Source organism: Bemisia tabaci, chromosome 3 (genome assembly GCF_918797505.1).
Source record: "Bemisia tabaci chromosome 3, PGI_BMITA_v3".
Lineage (NCBI taxonomy): Eukaryota > Metazoa > Arthropoda > Insecta > Hemiptera > Aleyrodidae > Bemisia > Bemisia tabaci.
The window spans coordinates 59,936,430-59,954,049 of record NC_092795.1 but is presented as its reverse complement, the minus strand read 5'-3'; the positions used below and the strand labels follow the sequence as shown (position 1 = coordinate 59,954,049).

The window sequence follows — 17,620 nt, the reverse complement described above, 5'->3', positions numbered from 1 at the left end:
GAGTTGTGTCCAGGAATTTGTTTTGACGACTCAAATTGACCCAACTATCTCCTCTACGGGAATCACATATGACAAATGGCGGATGAGAAAGTGTCAGTATTCTACTAAAAGGTGAAAATATCAAAGCAATCATGTTTTACCGACGATAACATAGAATTAATTTAGATGACACATCAAAAACTATCAATATCAACGTTTTCAAATACCACTCAATCGGACTCACACTTGGAGTTTTGCGCACAAAAAAAGAGTTCGGCATCTAAGAATTTAATAAAGTTTTGGGTAAGTATTTGAAGTTGCATAACAGGTGATCAATTCATGGATCAACTCGGGGTTCTCTTCAGTTAGCATCTCTTTTCTCCTTTTCAACTTTCTGCAAAAAAGAGATATTGTTAACGAAAATGTCACGCTTGAAAATCGCTAAACAAAGATTTACGTCAAACGAAGTATAGGGGAGTGGGCATTTTGTGGACTGCAGCGCGTAGGCGCGTACTTTCAGGGTGTCTACTGGTACCTTGCCATTAAAATTCCTTGCTTTTTCCTCACTTTCCCGAAAATTCTTTTTTGGGCGATTTTCACACGCATTTTGAACTATATTCGGTTTGAAAGAATTGTAATGATGAAATGACGAAGGAATAAACCCAAAGAATAAACCGAAGAACACAAGGAATCGAACCGGGATGTTGATAAATGGATTACGTTAGGAAATCGCATACTTTCTAGAGTCGGTCACAAAAATCTTTCATTTCCATACCTTTTCCGTGCTTCCGTACCGACCATGCGGAATCCGTGATTGTCAGCCCTGTGTCCACTCGTCAAAGGGGCGTCAAAATGGAAGCTCAAAGTGAATCGATAAATACGATCTATTCGCGATTGTTGATCAAAAAAGAGTTGCAACACTCATCAATCGCATCAAGTCCCGACTTAGAGCCACTTATCGTTGAAATCGATTCACTTTGAGCTTCCATTTTGACGAGTGGAGAAAGCAGTATTCGGTGTATCCGTACTTTTTCCGCACAGTAGACACCCTGCCCGTTTCTTCGGCGGGACTTGAGTTTCAAAGTTACTTCGAAGGAGATTACAAACAGTACGACAACAATGTTTGTAGTGAGAGCGGGTGAGAGGAAATGAAGCCAAAAAGAGAGGAATCCGAGAAGAGAGGCGGTGAGCTCTGGTTTTAATCAGGGCGGCTCGTTCGTTTAGAAGATACTAATTTTCTGGCGCTCCGTCCGCAACTGGCCTCGTCCGTCCGGGCCCGGCTAATTCAACAAACTTGCAAATTGCCCACACCAGCCTCGCCAGCGCTGCCCACACCCCCAAGTGGATTCCGAACGAACCCCCATGCCAGCTCTATTCACGTCGCCGAGAGGATATAGCACGCTGGGGAATTTGTGAGAGTTCCTAAATCTTAGTGCCCACCCGTTTCGACTGGAAATATTGAGAACGTGAAGATTCTCGTTAAAATATTCGGATTTTCGTTGTAAGAGCTCACTTCTCGTTTCAGTTGCTATTAAAGGCAGCTTCTCTTCTTCTTTTTTTCCGGTCGATATAATGGTCTATTTTCTTCGCGAAGAAAATCTACGGTAAAAAAAAAAAAAAAAAAAAGGTTGAGTTGCTGTTTAACTTACTTTTTAACTTAAGTAATTTGAGCATCAAATGGCGTACTGCACTGGAAAAAAAAAAAAAAAAAAAAAAAAAAAAAAAAAAAAAAAAAAAACACATTGGATCCAAAGGTCCAGACTCTTAAAAACATCGACAAGAAAAAGTACTCTTGATTCAATCAGAATCTAGCTTAAATCAAGGACCAAGCCTCTTAATTTAAGCGGATTTCGTTTTGATTCAAGCCAAAATCCGATTGAATCAAGAGTATTTTTCTTGTCAATGTTTTCAAGAGTCTGGACTCTAGATCCAATGTGGTTTTTTTTCCCAGTGTGACTGGCTACTTTAAAGCTTCCTAAAAAGTGCTATTCTACTTTGAGAAATAATCACAATATATAATTGAATCTGCTCAGGAAGCTTTACAAAAACGTCACATCAAGTTGCTTTACGCGCGGGAGTTCTTCAACGGGTCACGCGGCTGTAACCTTTTTAACGTGTGGCTGAGTTGAGAGAAACCAGTGCTTCCATCAATCATGTGCTCCGATCAGTCTTACTCGAGAACCGATTCGTTATCCACGAGGGAGAATTTCACCGAATACTCGAGAGGAGAGAGAACGAGTGCAAAATCGCAAAGTTAGAGAACCGCTGCGCTGGGAGGGGTGGTTCCTCCGACGCAAGCCACTCCGCGCTACCGTTAATAGCTATCGACATTAGCCGTATTGAGCGGACAGCTTCGTTTTTCAGCCACAGTGTGTCTCATTCTGGTAAAATCTGGACAATAAATGAACACAATCAAAACCTAGTAAAAAAAAAAAAAAAAATAGTTACGTACGGAGGGTTCATACCGCTAGAAAATGGGTCTAAAATGAGTCCTATAAAGAGCGATAATTGGTTTCAATTGGTTTCAGGCATTATTCTAAACTTTTACTCTTTTCATCAATATTTTCCTGTACAGTCTAATCATTTGCACATTTTCCCACGTATTGGGATTCAAACGAAGTTTTGCAAGATGAATCAGAAGTTATAAGCATTACTGAATTATCGAAAATTGTTTAACCTTATATTTATTGGAACATTCCCAATAAGGGAGAGTTCTAGTAGTTTAAGTGATCCACAAACTTCTGAACTCACTTCATTACAAGATACATTCAGTAGTTGCAATAAGATCAATATTTCGACTAGAAGTCCTACAGAATCTTCCATTCCTCAGAAGTGGAAAGCACTTCATGCTGATTGTGATAAAAAACGTACTGAGTGGCGTTTGATGCATACTGATCGTGATAACAATTTTTGACAAAGTTTTTGATCAATCGCTGATTACCGAATCACAGAAAGAAGACAAATCCGTTATGAAATGGACTGCGTTTAGCAGAAAGGAACCAAGCCACATCGGCTAATGCAAATTGTTATTGGGCAATTTAAATTTTTACATGAAAAGGGTTTTGCGGATTTTCGTGCAAATTTCAGTGAATTGTCTGCGTAGCGCGAAGTTAATTCCTTAAAATTTTCAAAGGATTCCGCACAAACGTTCTCTCGTAAAAATTAAAATTGTTCAATTAAATTTGGCAATAGCTGATGTGGCTTGGTTCTTTCCTGCTAAATGCGGTCCAAATGAAAGCTTCAGTAACCCACCTCCTATCAAGAAATTGACAACTAATGTCAATCGTGTCAAAAATATTCCTCCGTCCTGAAGCTACCCGTAGCCATTTCCTCAGTAAAATATTTTTACCCACAAAAATTACTTTCAGAGTGATGAGGGACACTTGATCCTTCGCTATTATGACTTTAGGCATTACAATGCCAATACAAACTGGCCCGCTAAATCGCCAAAAAAATGGGCAAAAAGTGTAAAAGTTCAAAAGACGCAGGTGAATTCATTGGAAAAAGTCCGCGATATTTTGCCTTGAGAAACACTGTGAGGCGAGGTGGAGGAAAGCAGAAATATAAATAGCATGATTCGGAAGAAAAGTCTCGGAGAAGCCGTAAACGCTAAGTTTTCGACACAGTCATCAATACAGATAAACTCGATGAAGTTATCATAATTCAAAGTTCCAACGCACCGTTTGGAAGTGAAAGCTTCAAGCTGCCCTTCGGTACGCCATAGTGCGTTGTCAGGTTTCAACAAATACAACCATTGTCATCAAATGGCTTCAATCTCTAAGGTATGTCAGTATCGACCAAGATTGTGGCTTCTTGCAAGTTTTCCTTGAGGGTGGACAGAATTGCCTCCTGATCAACCATCTTCATTATTTTCTCTCTCCGCTCAATAACAGTCGTAGGGGAAGAATACTTAAAATTAACTTACCGATATATATTTCTCACCAGGATTGCAAGCTGAATCCGAATCCGTTGAAATAGAAGAGCATTTTTCCGCGACAATTTCGATGCGTTCTGATCGAATGTTCAAATAGAAGGTGCAATTTCAGATTTAAGAAATTTCAGGAATTTTTGAACAAATTTCGGAGAACATAAAGCACCACATCTACCTGCACACTTTCATTCAGTACCTCCAGTTTCGATGGATCAACAGCCTTTTGGAAGAAAAAGGAAATTCAATCTTCAGTCTTACCGCGAGGTGCTTTCTCGTCGATGTTCGGAAAAAAAACTCACCTCCATCATGACTGGCGTAGATGTTAAGATTCGGCTCTTGGACCCAGGATACGACGCGAACATACTCCTTGACGAATCCGGGGATGGAACACTGCAGTATAGCTGTGCAGCCCCGACTCGCCACCAGGACATCCACTGATATCTTGTACGCTTGCGCCACCACTGCAATCAAAAGCCACAGGAATATAAAACGGCGGAAAGTTCTTTTTTTCCACTTTCAGGTGGGTTAGAACTGAAGGAAACTTTAAGTTGAATCACACGCGACGCTTTATCAACAATTATTGATTATAATCTTCAAAAATGTTGCTTATTATACCAACTTTGTTTCAATCTATACTCCGGCTCATTGAAGCTCGTGAGGTAGATGAGCGATACTTAAAAACTTTCTTGTCAAACGTGGGATGTACTTTACATCGGTTAGTCATACTAACATATTCCACATGAGTACTCATGTGCGTTTTTTTGTCCACGGTCAAATGCAAAGAAATTTGTTTCTCCGTCTTAAGTAGCGATTATATCATGTATCGCAATAGTTTCGAGCCATTTTTAAAATAAATTATCCAATAAACGAGGCAATCAGACAATTATTTCACCCTGTTGATCGTTCTCAGTGTTCATCACGGATTCTTGAGATTACACTTTTGTGAGAGATATTTTTAATGCAATCCCGAAATAATGAATCGTGACGGTATTTTACAACGTGACTCACGATTTACACAACTACTTACAACTAATATTTGGATTCCATTTCGCAAAAAGGAACCAAGAGGATTCCAATCTTGCTAAGATCGTGCAACTTCTTTTATCTTGAAAGAAAAACTCTGATCATCTATAAACACTTTCTATTCTACTCGCTAAAACCTGTAAATTTGAGACAAAATTACCGTATAAATCTCATATTTTTGCATGATTTCATTAGTTTTATTGCAAAGGATGAAGTTGCACAATCTTAGCAACATGGCATTGCTCCTGGTTCCTTTTTGCAAAATGCAATCCATTTTATGTACCGCGTGATAAACCTATGGGACTCCTAACAAAAGGCCTGCACATGCAAATGTTTCAGACTACCGGCTCATCACGGTGACAAGTGGACGTATTTCTGCTAAAAGGAACTATGTGCATAGGGATTGCGTGTGACATAGTTCCTTTTAGCATAAATACGTCCAAGTATGTCTTCTGCGGGCTAATTGTTGAAATTGATAGACAAAGCGATTGATAAAAAAGACATAAGGAGTGTGGAACAATCCTTCTGATTGAAATGGGTGCTATCTGTGGACTAAAAAAGAAAATGATGGTCTAACTATGGGGTCCCTCGTGGGTTGCTGTTTTAGTCTATTACCTACCTCCTTTGTCCCATGGCAACCGCACCCGTTTTCACCGATAGGATCCCTCCATATCCCTTTTCTTCTTCTTTTTCTACAGCTTTGTCTACCAATTTCAATAATCAACCCGCTGTTTGAGCGATGAAATAAAATAATGTTATTGACCGCCTGCATATCTAACATGTCGTGAGGCATAGGAGAAAATGGTGACATTTCGTCGCTCCTCCAACATGAGGGCGAACCTCAATTTCCACGTGAGCCCTGAGGCCTGACTCCGCCTGAGGGGCCGTTCAAGTTTTACGTAACGCACTTCTTCCAATTTTGTATCCCTCTCTTCCTCCTTATAACGCACCCGTAACGCAACCCTACACCCTCCCTATTTAATTACGTAACGCTGGCCTGACCCTCCCACTTTACATTCGGGAAGGGCGGGATTTTCAATTTTTTGCACATTTCTTCAAAGTTCCCCTCCCACCTAGGATTTGTCACGTTACGCTGGGCTTTAGCCCCCCTCTCCCCATAAGTGCGCCACGTAATATTTGAACGGCCCCTTATTTCCATGCAAATCCCTGCTTTTTTGAACTCGTGCGGAAATCGAGATACACCGTTACCCGTTACGTCAAGGAAGCGACGATTTTAGGATCATGAAAACGGTATGTCCCAAAGAATACAAAATATATGTAAAATGAACGGCTTGGGAGAGGGAAAGGAGGGACTGCCAAGGAAATGAGACGGAACTGAATCAAAAATTACCGCGCGCGATCGTGAGAGAAATATGGAAGAGATAGACTATTCATCTTGGTCCACCGGATAATGGAGGATAATTCTCGGGACCAATGTATTTATTTCTTACGCTATGAGCGTTGGCAGAAGGCCAGGATTTTTGGCAGGAGCTATTCACTGTCATAGCAAGGTTGCCGTTCACTGGGCTATTTAGCAGCTTCTGTACTTTCGTTAAGGATAGAGCATTACAAATCGGCAACTGATGTCACAGAGTATCCATGCTGAGTAAGCGGTTTCTGGTTATTCACACGTGAAAAAAGGACGCGAGCAAAACAAACATTCCGCTCCCGCCTGAGAAAAAGAGCAGCAAGAGAATAAAATAACGAGATGAATTTACAAATACAATTTATTTAAGAATATGTGTTCCTTATTTTATTTCATTTTATTTTATAGTGGATTTCTTGTTTTGTTTTTGACACAGCACAAAATTTAGCTGAAGATTATTCCGAGCCCACCAACCTCTGACCCTTCTGACCCTTCGACCTCCGGCCGCGGGGAAAGTGTCTCAGGTCCTCCATCGGCGTTTTCCGCAGCGTTTCTCTGCCGCTAAGGTGCCGTTCCCACGAAAAAGCATCAGGAAGATTCATCGGCGTCTTTCACTGGTAAAAAAAAACCTCTTGGACCAATGCCGCGGTGCATTGACTTAAGAGTGCAGTTTCTTGTCGCCGGATTTAAGAGTCTGGAACTCTTGTTTCAAGCGGATTTTGCATTGATTCAATTCAAAATCCGCTTGAAACAAGAGTCCAGACTCTTAAATCCGGCGACAAGAAACTGCACTCTAGAACCAAGAGGTTTTTTTTACCAGGGTTCTGCGGTGTCTAGGCGCCGTGGAAAGACGCGCCTAATAAGGTTCCGTACCTTTACTCGTACAATCTCCGGAAGCGGTGTGCGAATGTTCCGTAACAAAGTCAATAACGTTGCCAGGTTGCGTTATGAACCGAATAAAAATAGGCCACGCCATCTTAGCAGTAACTGAATTCGAAAAAAAATACCATTGTTGCGAGCTGTCCCAAGCTGTTACGGCGAACAAAATATGTTTCGACTAATGAAAGTTGTTCTTATTTATTTCAGATGATGAGTACCAGTACCCCTTTAGAAAACAAGCGGCATGGCCGCGGACTGCTGCCTGGGGTAAATTTGAACGACGCATTTGCCAGCATCATTCGCGGCGGAGATTATGAGTTCACCCATACTCAACATGTGACAATCTCGCCATCGCAACGTTCCAAATTCAATAATTCTAGGCATGGCCGCGGACTGCTGTCTGGGGTAAATTTGAACGACGCATTTGCCAGCATCATTCGCGGCGGAGATTATGAGTTCACCCATACTCAACATGTGACAATCTCGCCATCGCAACGTTCCAAATTCAATAATTCTAGGCATGGCCGCGGACTGCTGTCTGGGGTAAATTTGAACGACGCATTTGCCAGCATCATTCGCGGCGGCGATTATGAGTTCACCCATACTCAACATGTGACAATCTCGCCATCGCAACGTTCCAAATTCAATAATTCTAGTGGTGGTATATAAAACGTGTTGTGTGAGTATAAACATGATAAAATCACACCCTTAGGTAAAAGCCATTTTAAAAACACCCAGACTATATGTTGTTCCTGATTTTCCCTGAATTCGGAAGACAGTTGGACTAAAGTACAATCATACATTAAAACCGTTCTTGTCAACAAAAAAGCTGCTATAGACGAAATAATCTCTGCCTACGAATGCCATAAGGCGGATCCCGGCATCGCGAACCTACAACCGAGTTGAACTAAGTAATTATTGTACTTATTATTATTTTCACCTCAACCTAGTCAATCTTTGTTAATTTATAGTCCTCATAATTATTGTTTTCTTTAAATCTCATCACAACACTTTCATTCTAAGTGTAAATGTATTTGCTCTGTAACTTGCAATAATAATAAAAAAAAAAAAAAAAAATCCGATTTCCCAATTTCACATATAAGTGTAAAATATTTAGAGCCTTGTGTGAGCCGTTTAAGTATTACCGGAGAAACGAGAGGGGGAAAGCTTTTGCCTGATATCATGACAACGCCGGTTGTGTAAGCTTTTTGTGTGTCAATTTTGACAAGACGCGAATGTGTAGGTAACATTTTACCAGCATGCAACTATTCGACCGTGAGAGTAGTGATGGGTGGTATCGTACTTTTTGAAGGCGTTTTATGAACGCACGCTTCACTCGAATACACCAGGGCATAGGAGTTCGCCCTTATTTCAAGCTTATTTTCAGTGCAACACTGCAATTTCAAAGGTCCTCATACTTGGCCTTCTACTGAATGGCTACTCAGAAAACCATGGAGAGATCAATAAGGCAAAATATCACAACTGCCTCAGAGAGGTAACCAGCAACCATGCCACCTAATTTCAAAATAAAGAAATCTTATTGAAGCCGTCAATGAATTTATCTTAATCTGTCCAATTATTTGTGAGTTTTTCATCATTAAAATTGCAAGCTAAATGTGTTGAATGTGTATAAATTGAATGTCATCCTGAGTTTTTTTCTCTTATATTTCAGTGGGTTTTATTGAAGATGTGAAAGTGCGGTTCTCAAATCAAAGGTAAAAGTTCCTCTCTGTTACTCAGTAGTAATTTGTTAGTTAAGTTGTAGTTGCTTTGAAGGTGCGTATTAGTAACAAAGTTGTTTGAGTCGGCTTGCTGTGCAATTTTTTAATATTGCTAATGAAAAGTGTGTTGTGCTTTGCTGTGTAATTAGTCATCTGTAGCTGAAACTATAAACTGGATCCTTCTAGTCTTGAATAATTTTAACCTTTATTGCAAGTCTTTCATTTTGTAGCATTTTTTAATTAAATTACTCATTTCTTGAAGGCATGGCTCTTTCAAAAATGCCATTTTTGGATAGAGCAAAGTCGCATGAATTCTTGCTCTAAAAAAGTGTTTTCTTCTGAACGCTTCAGTAGTTGTTGTAAGGTAAAACATGATGTTATTCGAGGCACGTCACGAACGCGAACGCGGATATCGAGCCACTCGCGATCGCGAAAACGCATCGTAATTTTAGTTTTTATACATTTTTAAATCACCTGACGATGAGCGTTAGCTCGAAACAGCTGTAGTGTAGAATCAACAACAATTTTTAGAAAAATCGGTAAGAAAAAGTTTTACAAAATTTCAAAATTTAAAGTATGGCCGATAAAGTCAACAACATAAGTAATATCTCTTTCTCACTTGTTCGTATGGAGCTACTTTTTGTGTACTTCGGTCATGCCTGACGTCAAGCGCTAACACTACGCGTTCTCCGCACGTTAATCTTGCTCCAATGTTTCTCGGGCCAGCTTCAGTTTAAGAAAAGTTTTATCATTTAGTGGAAAACAAAGACAATGTAAAAATGAAAATGAGAATGTTTTATCATTTATTGGTAAAAATATATTTATCACTAGTCTGCCTACATATGAGTCGCTTTTAGTCTACCTTCACTAGTCAATACCGTCACTAGTCTACCTTCGATACTAAATATTTGGTTTTATAAATAGTATGTTTGGCTAAATACGAAGTTTCAAAATTGAACACAGCGACACTGTCGATTCTCAAGACTTTCTTTTTACTGATAAATTAAGTATGGAACCATTATAATCAATCTTCGTTGCCGCTAATTAAGCTCCCTCCATTTTTATTGAAGCTCTTCGAAACGTATGCGCTCAAAACCCCAGAGAATGTTTCCAATGTTGCCAGAATTACACTGTTACTTTATATGCACTGTTGTAGGGTTTTATTTTTCATGCCAGGTCGCCGCGTTGAAGAAAAAAAAACTTTTTATTTTCTCATTTTTTTTCGTCCGCTTAATGTCGTCGTAATGATGAGTGAAAAAGTGTACTTTGGATTGGATAAAACAGAGGAAATTGTAGAAATGGAGATACCTTCAGAATACCGACGTATAATGTCAGAAGGTTTACAAACCACCTCATCTCTTTATCACACGTACCGGACGAAATTCTGCCGAACGGAACTGAGGACGAGTAGGAAAGGTGGGGTGTGCTCGTTGGAAGTGTATGAGAAACAATGTAAAAGGGGGTATGATTCCCTTTGGAGATATAGAAAAGCGGGATTTTACACTCTGTCAGACGGATTTATGTGCCAAATGAATGCGGCACTCATGAGCCATGAGCATGTGACGAGAGCGTAATGGACGGGGCTCATGAGTTAAAAAAGTCCCACCACTGATCTTCTCATCCGAGATGAGCTCGGTCGTCGCCACTGACGTCACTGGCGCCTTATAATGCCCACTCATTCTTACGACCCTCGCCTAACCAGCACACCCCTTCTCTCCCGCCTGTATCTAGTTCCGTTTGACCGAAATACGTCCAATTGCATCTCGCTATGTAATATTCACAATCCTTGAAATTTTATGAACAGTAAGTACTGGGCGTAGCGGGTTAAAGTTAACCTTAGTGTGCCAAACATGAGTCTCATTTTGACCCGGCGCATAGTAAAAGAGCGCCCATTTTGCACCCGCTGCCCCTAGAAACTTTACCATAACAAATAGCTCTACAAAAACATTTAATTACATGAATTTAAAAAAAAAAAAAAAAAAAAAAAAAAAAAAAACATTGAAAAAAAATATTTTCGAGTAGCTAGAGTTTTATTTTTTTCACAACTACCGCAAGAACGACAATACTGGGTCAGTTTTGACCCGTTTCCCGGTTCCCAGGGAATTTTCGGTTTTGTTTTTTTTTATTATTATTTCAACGACCCATGATGATGCTGCTATCGTCCCTTAGGTAAAATCGAAGCCAGAGATCATCCTATACTACAACAAAACTAAAACAGAAGTCGATACAACCAAATGGTTAGGTGCTGTGCGGCCAAACGACAGACGCGACGGTGGTCATTTGCGTTTTTATGAATATGCTGAATGTTGGCAAATTTAAACTATTGAGGGGAAAAATACTAAGCCTATTAGTCTAATTTTAGGTTTCCCTGATGTAAAATATCATTTAAAATACGATCATGCATAAAAAAAAAACGAATAAACAAGAAGATCCTATGTCTTTTAAGTACGGGTCTAAACTGACCGGGTATTGGCGAACTAGTGGAAAAAACTTGTTCGGCAGACTACACTGGAAAAAAAAGTCTGCTACGGTCAAGCCGTCTCGGAATCTTGAGAAAAAATCAGCTTGATTCAAGAATTTTTATCTTAAAACAAGCAATTTATTGCTAAATTCAAGATTCGAGATTCTTAATTGCAGCTACCTTATAGCTTGAATCACCTGCTAGCTTGATTTAAGCAGCACAAAAATCTTGAGTCAAACTTGCTGAGTCTTACATCAAGCCACCATGGCTGCTAATTCTGAGAAGTTGTTTCTTGATTCAAGATAATGTATACTCGACTCAAGATTCCTGGTTTCAAGCATGACACGAATCTTGGAAATAGCTGAAAAAATTAGACTTAAATTAAGTTTGCAGCCAACTTCTTGAATTAAGTTTCCATTGGATTGTAACCACTCCGCCTTTATTTTCGACACGGGCATATTAATTTATACATTCCTACATTCTCAAGTCATTCCAGGAGATCTCCAAAAGCCGCGCATTTTAACAGTGCTGCAAACCGAGAACAAAACCCGCGGCAACGCACGACAACTTCAACAGGATCCATGTCGAAGAATCAGTAACGTTTTATCCCTACGTTACGGAATTTTATGAAAAATGAATAAAACTTTCAGTATTTAGTATTGGATCCGAGCATTAAACGAAAAATAATTAAGATTCCGCTGGGTAGCTAATTTCAAGCAGCACGGCCATGCTTATTTCAAGCTATACGTTTCTTGGCGGCAAATTCAAGAATCATCATGCTTGATCCAAGCTACTTTTTTTTTCAGTGTTGTTCGGGAGACTAGGACCATTGATTACATGACGGCTCCAGCCGTCATCGCAGCGCTGGGCCAGCTCTGCATGACGGTCAGAGCCGTCGCTGATTGATTCGCGTTATTTCGGCAATTTCCGGTAGATTGCGACTCTCGTCAACTGTCTTATATGAGTAGTGTGGCCACCCTATGACTATTGTGTACGGTAATGTCTTGTTGAGCGGCGGTATTTTCATATACTGTGCGTTTGCACATGAAATACCTCAAAATTTCTGATTTTAGCTGATGTCGCGATTTTTGCGATTTTGACAGCTATAACCACATAAGGAAATCATTGTGTTCAGGTGTTCGCCATTTTCTCAAACGTTGTATTGTGAATGCTTCTTTGTCAATTTTCACCCTTTGAGAAATAATTTCGGATTATTTTGAAGTGTTCAAAGTTGCTGATTTTCGCAAATTAAATCGTACTTCTGGCCGGCAGGGTCCAATTCACATCTAAGTCAATGGGTTAAGAGATGTGGGAGAAGAGTCTGACCTGCGCGAACTTGGACGTCCCTGCTGATGATCCTGCCGACGGTGTTGGCGGCGGCGCATCGGTAGACGGTGCTGTGGATGTCGGACCTGAAGGCGGCCGCCGAGAAGGGCAGGAGGTGGAGGGTGCCGTTGTGGAGGAGGCGGCGGACGCCCGGGACGTCGGTGACGGGGGCGCCGTCCACGGTGGTCCACTCCACCATCGGGGTCGGGTTCCCGGTGGCCGAGCAGTCGAGCCAGGCCCCCGACGAGTTGGAGAACTCCAGCTTCGAGGGCGGCTCCATGAGCAGGCTCGGCCCTTGCAGCACTGAGTCGAACGCCCACGCCAGCTCTGCAAAACACAACCCATCAAATATTTTAACATTTCCATCTCGTACAAGTCGGAATCATGTGGTCTGCCGCTACAGCTAAGAAAGCATGTAAGTGTCAAAGTTTCAAAATAATGTTTCCTTCAAGATTCGCCTGATCTCTTTTAAATGAAATCACAGATGTAACGAAAAACGGCAAAATTCATCTTGTTTTCATTAAAACGAGACATATCGACGGCGTAAGTCCGCAATCACATATCTCGTTTGCGATGTTTGAAAATCTCCGCCTCTATGTTATTTTTGTTTAAGGAGAACAAATTGACACCATTCCTTGATGTTTATGCGGAATTTTCTTCGCACAGAGAAGAAATATCACGGCAGTTTTAAAGAGGGCTACAGTGCAATGAGCCACAGGTCTTGGCGCCACGCTCGGATCTCGGTTAAAATCCGGGCCCAGCGCCACAGAGGGTGGCGCCACACTCCAGCAAAATCCTCAAATTTTCCTTAGCGGAAAGGCAACTGTAAACTGAACTTTGTGGCAGGTTGCACCAGCACATAAGCGGTTTTAAACATACGGAGAATTTTCGGATTTTGCTGGAGTGTGACGCCTCTCACTCTGTGGCGCTGGGCCCGAATTTTAGCCGAGATCCGAGCGTGGCGCCAAGATCTGTGGCTCATTGCACCGTAGCCCTGTAACCTGCAAGGTTACAGATAGAGCAAAGTTCATTTACGCAAATTTTATACGTGGATTGATGTACTTGAATAGTTAAGAAGTCTTTGTTACTTAATCTAATTTGACTGAAGAGCCTCTTCTCTTTAAAGTTACACTTGTAATAATTAAGGTAGCTATTTTTATTACAAGGCTAATTTGGGACAAGCTGTGTACAATGAGGTATAAAGGATGATGCATTTATTTTCTCCATATCCTGTGAACGTAACAATTCCTCTGTTTTTTGTAAGTAACAATTAATATTTCCCTTTATCTCAGAGGACAATAAGTTTTCCTCAAGTATATTGTCACAACCTGCTTTCTTGAGGAGAATTTTTAGTTGCGAAAACCAATTGAATTTTGGAACATTTACATTTCTGGAATCTAGTTCCTTTAGAAGCTTTAAGCAAATTTTAGGGTACCTAGAGTCATCCATACTTTCAACCTTGACTGACCCCTTCCTGTTTTGGTTCTCAACTCCGTTCTGTTTCTGGTTCATTTATCAAGATCCTACAAAACAGCAGTGAAACACATTATTTCTCCAGAGAGCCAATAAAAACAGTGCTTTCAAGTAGAGTGCCGCCGTCTTCTGCCAATTTCTATAGTGAAAATGTATTTTCAAAAGCATGCAGAAGATGGTGCTTATGACTGTCTTGCCTAACACTATAGCCTAACATGAAAATGGAAAATACCCTTTTTATGGAATTGAAATAAAATCGGTCGATTTCCCTGGTAAAAATTGGCAGTAGAATCTGTGTTCCAAAATACCATAGACCTACAGCCGGCTGTAAGATTTCCAATAGCTTCTACAGCCGGCCACACAATTTCTTATAGCCTTTTATAGCCGATGGCGACTAAGCAACAGCCAGGCGATGAAGTGTATGCTAAACGTTACTAATTACGGATGCTAGGACTAACAATAGTGAGTTTTTGGAATACTGCTCTCTTTTTGGGCCGTAGTATTTTGATTTATTTTGAGAGGAAAGCTCCGTGCTTTTGATGGATGCCTGCCATTACTAAAATATTAGAGCGTCTTCAGTTTTGTATGATACTGTGCAATACCTCTGGTGTGAAATAGTTGCTTCAAGCGCCGTGGCAGGCGGGCAGCCAGCACGAAACACGCATTGGCGCCTACAAACCTAACAGGGATACTTCACGCGTTGCGCAATGCGTGAAGTATCCCTGTTAGGTTTGTAGGCGCCAGTGCGTCGCCGCTCCGCTTTGTGTTAGGCTCTAATATTTAATCTGGCGGAGTCAGCGTTATTCAACTCATGATTTTGAAATGTTTGCACATCCTGTATGGATTATTCTCATTTTAATTGATGAAAAAAAATATGTATTAAAGGAAAATATAATGTGTGTTTCGTAAATATTAAGGTGGTTCCGTATCAAACTTAATGATTTCCAGAGCACACGAATTTCTACACAATTTCTTATACCCTTTTATAATCGATGGCGAAAAAGCAACAGCCAGGCGATAAAGTGTAAAGCCCGGCGATAGGAACTATAGCCCGGCTGCATAATTTTTTATCGCTTCGTATAGCCCGGCCGTATGATTTTCTCCGCATTCTACAGCCAGCTATATGATTTTCTGTAGCCTTCTTTAGCCGGCTATATAAGAATTCCTATGGTATTTTGAAACGCAGCTCTTATCGCCAATTGTTAGCAGGGTTTTAATCAGCCAAGCGATTTCTAAGAGTTTTCCGGATGATTTTTGACAAAGAACGGAGGCTTTTTCCGGTAAAATCTTTCGGTCAGACGCTTCTGAAACCGTTTTCTCAAAACTTCTTTTTCGCACTTACTGCTCTCTTGGCTATCGTGGCAAGACAGTATTTGAAGAAACTCAAGGGCTACAGCCAAAAGCTTATGGAGCTTTGTCTCTTTGAAAAGTACTATTACAGGATGCAGGATACGAAGAAATGATCCTTTGATCGTGTTTTTAAAATACTCGCAGCGCGTTTGGCAACACTGCAGGAGGCCACTTCAAGAACGTACGACGGTGATCGATCTGTCCCCTGTCAACATGTTCAAAATAATTATTCCTCCCTCTCGCTTCCTCAAAAATAAAATAAAATTCGTAAAATGCCTTGGCATGTGCTTTAGACATGAGGAAAATCGATACAACTTACGTAACAGAGGTGCGCTGCAATTTATTCTACGGGGTGAAATAGGCAAACGAAAACATCGTTCCGGTAGTCTGTGACAATCGTGGAATTAGTGGGAGGTACTTTCGTTAAAAGGTTTCCATTATGCTAGTGTACACCGACTGTACTTTGGACACGCGTGCCAGTGACTTACAAAAAATTGATGACGAAGGGAATGACATATTGGGAAAAGCAGGAGCATTTAGAATACTAGCAGTTTTGGGCGCGCTTTGCGCACCCGTCGGGCACTCCCTGGACTCACAGTTACCTGCTACGCGAGTGACACCTATATTTGAGCCATTATCTTGGTAGTTGGACATTTGATCACTCCCGAGCAAAACGAAAACACGAAATGTTATGTTCGAGTTACGCTGCAGCCATGTTACTACAAACTTATTACGAAAATGATCCAAACATTTAAAAAAAAAATATTACTGAGTTTATAATGTAAGATTGAAAATGGATAAATGATCTGACTCTTTTTCGCTATCTTTACGCTAATTTAATATTTTCTTTTGTGCCTACTATACGTGCAGGGTAGGATTTTCGAGGAGCTCACAAGCACTATAAACGATGTTGCAATATACAACAAGATTTCGAGGATGATGTCTTGCTCATCCTGATGATCAGCAGTTTGATTGGTAAGTTGCAAGACTCAAGTATAATTTTGGAATTTTGCTTTTCCCTCCTGAAAAAATGTGGCCTTTTTCAATTTCTAATCAAATTGTACTGGTTCCTTTCTTCTCTGCAACATATTAATTTCATTGTTTTTTGTTCGTTTTTTTTTTTAAGTATGTGTATCGCACTTATTGGTTGTTTTTTTGCTGCTCCTACTCCAAAACAAAACGAAGGCTTCTCACTTTTACTCTCAGATGAAATGAATCGAGAGCCATCTCCTTACAATCACTCAGCAACCATTTCATGCACCATGTCTTCCGTTTTTCAGCTTGTGTGCTGCTTTGCCGTCTGGGTCAACTGTGACAAGTACCCCAGATGATCCGGCGATCTCCGAAAACTCGGCAGAGAGAAATGCTGTGGCAACCTAAAAATCCATGCTCCATAAAATGTTGGAGGAAAAAGAAGCAGGCAACGAGAGATTCCGTCCAGTGCCGGTTGAAGAGAATAGCATCGAAGGCTTGAAAGAGAAAATCAGCAATTTTTTACGCCAGAGTATGTTGCCTGAGAAAGCTGATATTGTAGCGCATTGGGAGACCGAGAAGTTACATTGGCCCAAAATTTATGAATTATCTAAATTTTTCTTGGGAATCTCTGCGACGCGATCAAGTATCGAGAGACTGTTCTCTCATCTAAAGTATATTAAGAACAATCTGAGGCAGAAACTTAAAGAGGAACGTATGCAAGCAATAATGGCAGTGAGAATGTATCGTAATGTTGGCAAAATTTGCCCCATGAGAAAGCGAAATAGAGTGGTCGGTGTGGATGCACATGACAGTTAATTTTATTAGTTGACAAAGCATATCATTCTTAGTAGCTGTGATTACAGAATATAGTTGTGTGTCTCGCAGCAACGACTGATATATTTCAGTTTTCTTGCGAGAACTTTCTTTGTCCTCATCAATTTTACAGAAAACACCGTTATCTATAGCAGAAAATGTATACTTTTAACTGAAGAAGAATTCACCCAAATATAAGCTCGTCACGTTTTTTTTATGGTAGGTATTTTATTTTTTGTTTTTTTTCTCTTCTTTAACATTTCTTTGAAGGGCTTTCTCAATAGGGCATATGACTGATGTAGCCAAATGAAGTATGTCCTAAA

The 17,620-nt window shown here is 40.5% G+C and overlaps 1 protein-coding gene across 4 annotated transcripts in view; it reads right to left on the bottom strand.

Annotated features, from left to right (window-relative positions):
• Nucleotides 1-13,046, bottom strand: part of Dscam2 (Down syndrome cell adhesion molecule 2) — a 110,633-nt gene extending 97,587 nt beyond the window's left edge. For 3 of the 4 annotated variants that reach the window (XM_072298969.1, XM_072298968.1, XM_072298970.1), the window contains exons 1-2: nt 12,687-13,046; nt 4,210-4,371 (exon numbers count right to left, since the gene is read on the bottom strand). In XM_072298969.1, coding sequence (XP_072155070.1) covers nt 4,210-4,371; nt 12,687-12,966 — 442 coding nt within the window. In that variant the 5' untranslated portion in view covers nt 12,967-13,046. The remainder of the gene's footprint in view (nt 1-4,209; nt 4,372-12,686) is intronic. The other variant, XM_072298971.1, reaches the window with a different exon arrangement.
• Between the last annotated feature and the right edge of the window lie 4,574 nt (nt 13,047-17,620).